We start from the raw sequence: 8,044 nt of genomic DNA on the forward strand, positions 1-8,044 counted from the left end.
ACTGGTATTGGCCAAGAAAGATGCTACTCCCTGGGACAATGAAGGCTTCGTCCCTTTTACCCTTCAATCCATAATAGAAACCGGACTACGGTTTCCTGTTCAACCGCTAATCTGCGAATTTCTTAGACAGACTAGGTTGTGCCCCACCCAACTGTCTACCAATACATATCGTATCATAATGGGAATAGCCGCATTAAATCATCAAACCAGACTAAATCTCGGCCTAGCCGAAATATTCCATCAGTATTCCATCGGTTCAAAGAATGCTGGGTGGGTATATTACCTTAGAATTCGCCGCCGCCGAGAGAAGATAATTAAGCACACTCCGGACAAAGATCTCAACGATGATGATTTCTTTTGGGTCTCTGAGAACTTTGAGGATTTTCAAGCTCAAATTCCTGGCCGACCTATAAATTGGAAAATGGGAGAGCCTGGTAATTTTACTTCGGTCTTCTGCTTTGTGTGTTATCTCGGTTGTTTAATCTACTAGCCGAACTAACACTTGTCTTTTTTGCAGATTTCGCCCATCTCCATTCCTTGTATAGCTATCCTAACCTCGGCGTTTTGCGAGCCGCATTTCGGGTTAAAGAAAGAGATTGGGCCAAGCTTTTAAATTTCGAACCGACCTACCGTTACAACGGTCGACGGAAAGCAAAGGTAACCGATTTTCTTCTCGAGGAAGCACCGGAGCCGGACCCAACTTTGCCCGAGATAAGACTTGTTCCATTAACCGCTGAGGAAGAAATGGCAAAGAAGAGCAGAGTCAGGGCCCTTCTAACTTCAACAACTAGAGCCGAAGTAACACCAACTACTGAGGTGCAGCCTGCCGTCGTGGCCCTTCCTTCACAACGGCCTTCTTCATCTCGCCCTTCAAAACGCGCCCGATCTACGTCAGCCGAACAACAACTTGTTGATGAAGTCGAAACCGTCCCTCAAAGTCCTCATCCTGCGTCCCAACCAGAGCAAACTGACCGAGCTCGTTCTCCGAAGTGGGCTCCGCCTTTGATCTTCAATGACCGAAACATCAAAGCCACTGATTCGGTCGTGGCTGAAAAAGACCACCAACTGGCCTTTAACCTGGCCAAAAGTGTGTGCCTCCCCAAGGACATGGAGCGCCACTTGAAGCAACTGAACACCGAAATGAAATCAATTCGGTCTGCTTCCAAGTCCATGATTTTGGTAAGTAGCTCTGTCTGCTTTTTCCTGTCTAAATTTTTCTAACTTTTACTTCGGCTGAGATGGGGTTTTTGTTTTGCCAGGCCTTGCAAAAGAACAATGTCACTTATAGGAAAGTCCAAGAGCTCCGCAAAACCACAAGGCAGGCAATGGCGGAAGCCGAAGCCAAGTCGGCCGAACTACTACAAGCCGAAAAGAGAATGGCCGAGCTAGAAGCAGAAAACGGCCGTCTTGCCGATCTAGTTAATTCGGCGGAAGCGGAGAAACAGAAAGCTGCCATCGTTATGAAGGACAAGTATTTGCGGGAGTTGGTGAAGCTTGAGAGGAGGAAAGACGCCGAAATAGGCGAACTAAGAAAAAACATGGTGGAAGCCGAAAAGGAGGGCTATAAACAAGGTTACAAGAAGGCCGAAGACGTGTACGTCAAACAATGTGACGCTGCAAAGGAGCTGTTCTTCAAATGCGGCTGGAGGGCGGCAGTGGAGAAGCTCGGTCAAGATCAACAGACCGAGGTCTTCAACCCTCCAGATTATTTTATACCGGAGTCCCTGGCGGAGTACGCGGCTGCTCTGCAACAACAGTTTTTGGAAGACTCTGACTCTGATGATGCCTCTGATGAAGATACTCCGGCCAAAAATGTGGACCAGCCAGTTCGGTCGGTGCCCACTGCTGAAGACCTAACTGTTGATCCTCCCAGTGGAACCGTAGCCGAAGTGGCTCAATCTAGTGTGAATGAGTTCCCTCCGGAGACCGGTCTTCAAGTTGATGCCGATGCGGTTTTCGACGCTGAAATTGATGAACTTTTCTCTTGACTTTTTACTTTTTCTCCTTTGTAACCGAACTAAGCCCCCTTGTAATGACTTGTCTTTCGAATGAAAATTTTACTTCTCTTATTCCGGTTATTGTGTGTATGCTTGCATTTGTAATGCCTTCTATTACTCCAAGTGTTATTTCGGTTTTTGGATGGTTAAACTATACTTACCAGCCAACCACTCCTTAGCCGACATAATTACTTCGGCTGAGGAGTATTAAGTGTTGGTTTAATCCAGCCAACCACTCTTCAGCCTTACACTTACTTCGGCTGAAGAGAAACAAGAGTTGGTTTATTCCAGCCAACCACTCTTCAGCCATACACTTACTTCGGCTGAAGAGTAACAAGAGTTGGTTTATTCCAGCCAACTACCCTTCAGCCTTACACTTACTTCGGCTGAAGAGTAACAAGTGTTGGTTTATTCCAGCCAACCACTCTTCAGCCATACACTTACTTCGGCTGAAGAGTAACAAGAGTTGGTTTATTCCAGCCAACCACCCTTCAGCCTTACACTTACTTCGGCTGAAGAGTAACAAGAGTTGGTTTGTTCCAGCCAACCACTCTTCAGCCATACACTTACTTCGGCTGAAGAGTAACAAGAGTTGGTTTATTCCAGCCAACCACCCTTCAGCCTTACACTTACTTCGGCTGAAGAGTAACAAGTGTTGGTTTATTCCAGCCAACCTCTAAGTTAGTTTTTCCAGCTAACTTAGAATAACATGTTTGCAATATACTTAAGTCTTGAAAGCTAATTTTTACAAAGAGTAATTTGTGCCAAAAAGAATAGCTCATTTTATTGAAGGAAGAGAAAATTACATGTTTTAAAAAAGAAAAGCTAAAAGTAAAATAACTTGAGATTGGCCGTATTCCATGGCCTAGGGATTGCCTTGCCATCCTTGTCTTCTAGGTGGTATGCCCCTTTGCCGGCTAACCCAACCACCTTATAGGGACCTTCCCAATTGGGGCCTAACTTGCCGTCTCCTGGGACCAAGGTGTTTCCCATTACTTTGCGCAGTACCCAATCGCCAATTTTGAATTGTCTAGGATGAACCTTTTTGCTGTATTTTTTGATTAACTCTCGTTGGTATGCGGCGATGTGGACCAACGCTCTTTCTCTTCTTTCTTCTGCAAGGTTGAGTTCTAAGGCTATGGCTTCTCTATTTAAGTCTGGATCAAAATTTTCGCTTCGAATTGTGGGGAGGCCAACTTCTAGTGGGATCACCGCTTCCATTCCATATGCTAAGGAGAATGGTGTTTCTCCTGTTGATCGCCGAGGTGTGGTGCGGTAGGCCCATAAAACATGAGGAAGTTCATCCGCCCACTTGCCTTTTGCTTTCTCTAGCCTTTTCTTTAGTCCATCCAAGACGACTTTATTTGATGCTTCAGCCTGCCCATTTGCTTGAGGATACGCCGGTGTGGAATTGTAGAACTCTATCTTGTATTCTTCACAAAAGCTTCTGAAGATTCTGCCGTCAAACTGAGTTCCATTGTCTGAGATCAGTGCTTTTGGTATGCCAAACCGAGTGATAATATTTTGCCAAACGAACTTCTTCACATCTTTTTCTTTGATTGATGCCAATGCTTCTGCTTCCACCCATTTTGTGAAGTAGTCTGTTGCTGCGAGAAAGAATTTTCTGCCACCGGGCGCTGTTGGAAGTGGTCCTACTATGTCCAAGCCCCACATTGCGAAAGGCCATGGGCTAGTTAAGGGTAGGAGTTCTCTTGCTGGTTGATGTATTTGGTGCGCAAATTTCTGGCATTTTTCACACTTCTTCACATATTTTTCTGAGTCTGCTTGCATATATGGCCACCAATATCCTTGCGAAATAGCCCTGTAGGCGAGCGACCTTCCCCCTTGATGACTTCCACATACCCCCTCATGTATTTCGAATAGGAAGGCTTCTACTTTGCTGGGATGAACGCACTTGAGGTAAGGCCCAGAGAATGACTTCTTGTATAATGCCAAGGATGGAGATAGCCAAAATCGCTGCGACTTTGCCCTTATTTTGTTGGCTTCTTTTTTCTCTGCTGGTAGGATGCCGTCTTTTAGGAACAGGATGATGGGATCCATCCATGAAGGGCCTAATTCAGTGCAATATACTTCTTCTGCTTCGGGGTCTTCTATACTTGGTCTTGGTAAGAAGTCGATGAGTAATGGATGAGGGATCGATGTATCTGCCATTGAGGCCAGGCCTGCTAGCTCGTCCGCTCGGCTGTTTTCCTCCCTGCCAATTTGTTCTATCCTTACCACATCAAACTTCTTGATCTCCGTTCTGACTAGCTCTTGGTACTTGGCCATTCTGTCATCCTTTGCTTCGTATTCGCCAGAAATTTGGTTTACCACTAGCAGTGAGTCACTGTATACCATTAATTTGGTTGCTTTCATGAAGTGTGCCGACTTGAGTCCTGCGAGAAGCGCCTCATACTCCGCTTCATTGTTGGATGCTGGGAAGCCAAGGTTGATTGCTTGCTCTATAACCAGGCCGTCTGGAGAGATGAGGACTATGCCAAGCCCTGCACCATGTCGGTTGGATGCTCCATCCACAAAGAGCTTCCACATCTCTCCAACGAATAGTTTCCAGCAAGTGGAAGGATCAGATGATGTCGTGAGGTCAAGAAGGGTGTTTTCTTCAAAGTCCTGGTTGGCTGTCTGCCCTTCGTCCTCTGTTTGAACTGCTGGTGAGCCTTTGTTTGGCTCCTCCTTGTTGTCCTTAGTATGGTCTGCCTTTATGCTTGATGGACTATCTTTCACTCGGGGTTGCGCTATTCCGGCGTCAACTTCCGTCCCTAGTTCGGTTGGATTACCTTCCACTAGGGGTCGCGCTATTCCGGCGTCAACTTCTGTCCCTAGTTCGGTTGTGTCAGTCAGGTCGACTGGGCAGATATGATGACTTCCAGGAGTAAATTCCGCGACGAAGTCCACCAAAGATTGGGCTTTTATTGCTGTCTTGGGTTGGAATTTGATGTCGAATTGTCCTAACTCCACTGCCCACTTCAAAATTCACCCACTAAAGTTCGCCTTTTCAAATAGAGCTTTTAGTGGAAAGGCCGTGAGGACAACTATGGTGTGGGCATGAAAGTAGTGCGCCAATTTTCTGGATGCCATCATTAATGCTAATGCTAGTTTCTCCAATGGTAAGTACCTTGTTTCGGCTCCCAACAATGTCTTGCTGACATAAAAGATGGGCAAGTGTTGTATTCCTTCTGCACGAACCAACACTGCGCTGACTGCGTGTTGAGAGACTGCTAGGTACAAAAAGAGTTCTTCACCAGGTACTGGAGTAACAAGTAGTGGTGGGGAAGACATGTATTCCTTCAAGCTTTCCAGAGCTCGGTCGCATTCTTCATCCCACTCAAACTTGGCCTTTAAAGCTTGGAAGAATGGTCGTAGTCTGTCCGACGATCTGCTTATGAACCGGTTGAGTGCAGCCGCCATACCAGTAAGATGCTGCACTTCTTTGACTGAGTTTGGTCTCTCCAACTCCTGGATCGCTTTGATCTGAGAGGGGTCGGCTTCTGTACCTCGGTTGGTCACCAGGAAGCCCAAGAATTTGCCAGATCCAACTCCGAATGCGCATTTGGACGCATTGAGGCGTAGCTTGTGTTTCTTCAGGATCTAGAACATCTCGCCTAAGTCTTTCAGATGGTCATTCTCATCCTTGCTTTTGACCACCATGTCGTCGATGTACGCCTCCATTGTTCTGCCTAACAATGGTTCAAACATCTTGGTGACCATCCTTTGGAATGTCGCCCCTGCGTTCTTTAGGCCAAAGGGCATGACCTTGTAGCAATATAACCCCCTTGGTGTTGTGAAGGAAGTGACCTCTTGGTCTGGTTCGTGCATGGCGATCTGGTGGTAGCCTCTGTATGCATCCAAAAAGCTAAGTCGGTTATGTCCTGCCGTTAAGTCTACCAGTTGATCTATCCTTGGTAGAGGGAAGCTATCTTTCGGGCACGCCTTGTTGACTGTTTTGTAGTCGACGCAGACGCGCCATTTACCATTCTTTTTTGGCACTACGACGGTGTTGGAGATCCATTTTGGGTAGTGCACTTCCCTTATTGCTCCTGCCTCCAGCAGGTTGCCCACCTCTTCTGCCACTATTTCGGCGTGGTGGAGTGCCGATCTGCGTGTACGTTGAATGACTGGTCTGGCGGATGGGTGGACATTGAGTTGGTGACTGATGAAGTTTGGATCAATGCCTGGCATGTCGTACGGTGTCCAGGCAAACACTTCGATATTAGAGGTCAAGAATTCCATGACCTCTAATCTCTCAGCGCTGGACAATGATGAGCCAAGCAAGAAGAACTTATCCGGGTTCTTCTCATCTATTTTTACCTCCACCAAGTCTTCCACCGCTTTCTGATCAGCTTCTTTGCCGACGTCAGCGAATAGTTCATTACTCTCTGGTTCTTCCACCGAATGAACGTATCCTTTGGCAGCTCGGCTTCCATTTGCTGTGGCGAAGCATTGTTTTGACATGATCTGATCGCCATAAACTTCTTCGATTATACCGGCGTCATTGGGGAACCGCATTACCTGATGATATGATGACGCTACCGAACGCATGGCATGCAGCCATGTTCTGCCCAGGATGATGTTGTAGGTGGAGGGGACCTTCAATACCCAGAACTCCACCTGTTTTGATACACTTCCTGCTCTGACTGGAAGGATTATTTTGCCGACAGGCCACTCTGGCATGGAGTTGAATCCAATCAGGGGAGAAACTGCGGGTGCCAAGTCTTTGTCCTGCAGCTTTAGTTGTTTGAATGTGTCGTAATACATGATCTCACATGAACTACCCTGGTCAATCAGAATCCGCTTGACGTCAAAATCCTTGACTCGGAGAGTGACAACCAGGGCATCATTATGGGGGCAGTAAATTCGCTCCAAGTCCTTATCCGAAAAGGACATGACGTTTGTTGCCTCTGTCCTCCCCTTCTTGATGGCGGGTTGGGAACTTAATACTTCCCTAAAGTGTTCAGCCTTCTTGATTGAACCTCTAAGCTCGCATACGCGCTCAGGTTCAAAAACTCCATGAATTACATTGATAATGCCTTGCGGTGGTGCGTCGTTTGGCATTCTGTTGGGTTGGTCATGATCTTGGGGGGCCGGTTGCGCTCCTCCTTCAATGTATTCGTCCAAGTGGCCTGCTGCCACCAATTCTTCTAAATGCTGTCTTAGGGGCGTGCAATTCTCAGTTCGGTGCCCCTTTTCTTTGTGGAAGGTGCACCGTGATCTGTCGTCGTAATTCTTCTGAGCTTCCCCAAGCTTGGCTGGCCACTTGACAAAAGGCTCATCTTTGATTTCGCTTAGAATCCGATATTGGTTTTTTGAACACCGTTGTTATGGCAGTGCGGATTCTCAACCATCTTTTGTCTGGGTCTTCTCCGTTATCTCGTCTGCCACGTCCGTTTTTGTTACTTCGGTCCACCGTATTAACCTTTGCTGAGGTTTTCTTTTCTGGTACCGTGGCCGCACTTGTTTTGGCTTTGGAACGTGCGCCATCTTCTTCTACCCTGATGTGCTGATGCACTCTCTCCATCAGGGCTTCCATGGTGAGGGGTGGCGTCATTGTAATTGAATCCCTTAGTCTATTCCCTACTGGTAGACCTCTTTTATACTGCGCAATGGCTAGATTGGTTGGGCAGTCTCCAATTTGGTTGAATGTCTCCCAATAGCGACTGTTGTAAGATCTGAGGGTCTCTTTTTCACCCATGTCGATGGAGAGTAACTGGTCTATCTCCACCGGTGTTTTTGTGTTTGTCCGAAACCTTGTCACGAACGCTTCTGCCAATTGGGCCCAGGAGGCTATGCTGCCCTCTGGGAGCTTTTCGAACCAAGTCAAGCCTAAGTCGCCCAGACTTGATGGGAAGAGTATGCACATTAGGGCCTCGTTTTGCCTGTACACAGCCATGACTTGGCGAAAGTGGCTTAGGTGAGAATACGGATCCGTCTTCCCTTCATATGTATTGAACTTCGGCTGAAGGAAGCCTGATGGTAGGGGTGCGTTTTCGATCGCTGGGACAAACGGCGAAGTCTGTAGTCTTGCCAATGCT

At 47.1% G+C, this 8,044-nt stretch overlaps 1 protein-coding gene across 1 annotated transcript; it reads left to right on the forward strand.

Moving 5' to 3' along the window:
* Nucleotides 1-523: 523 nt before the first annotated feature.
* On the forward strand, nt 524-2,025 carry LOC145814251 (uncharacterized). The gene is made up of 2 exons (XM_082910862.1): nt 524-1,179; nt 1,260-2,025. Exons 1-2 carry the CDS (start codon nt 745-747, stop codon nt 1,986-1,988), a joined length of 1,164 nt encoding a protein of 387 aa, XP_082766988.1. The 5' UTR covers nt 524-744; the 3' UTR covers nt 1,989-2,025.
* The last annotated feature ends 6,019 nt before the right edge of the window (nt 2,026-8,044 follow it).

The sequence above is a fragment of the Camellia sinensis genome, unplaced genomic scaffold (assembly GCF_055761805.1).
Source record: "Camellia sinensis isolate YWXY unplaced genomic scaffold, ASM5576180v1 Unanchor1, whole genome shotgun sequence".
Lineage (NCBI taxonomy): Eukaryota > Viridiplantae > Streptophyta > Magnoliopsida > Ericales > Theaceae > Camellia > Camellia sinensis.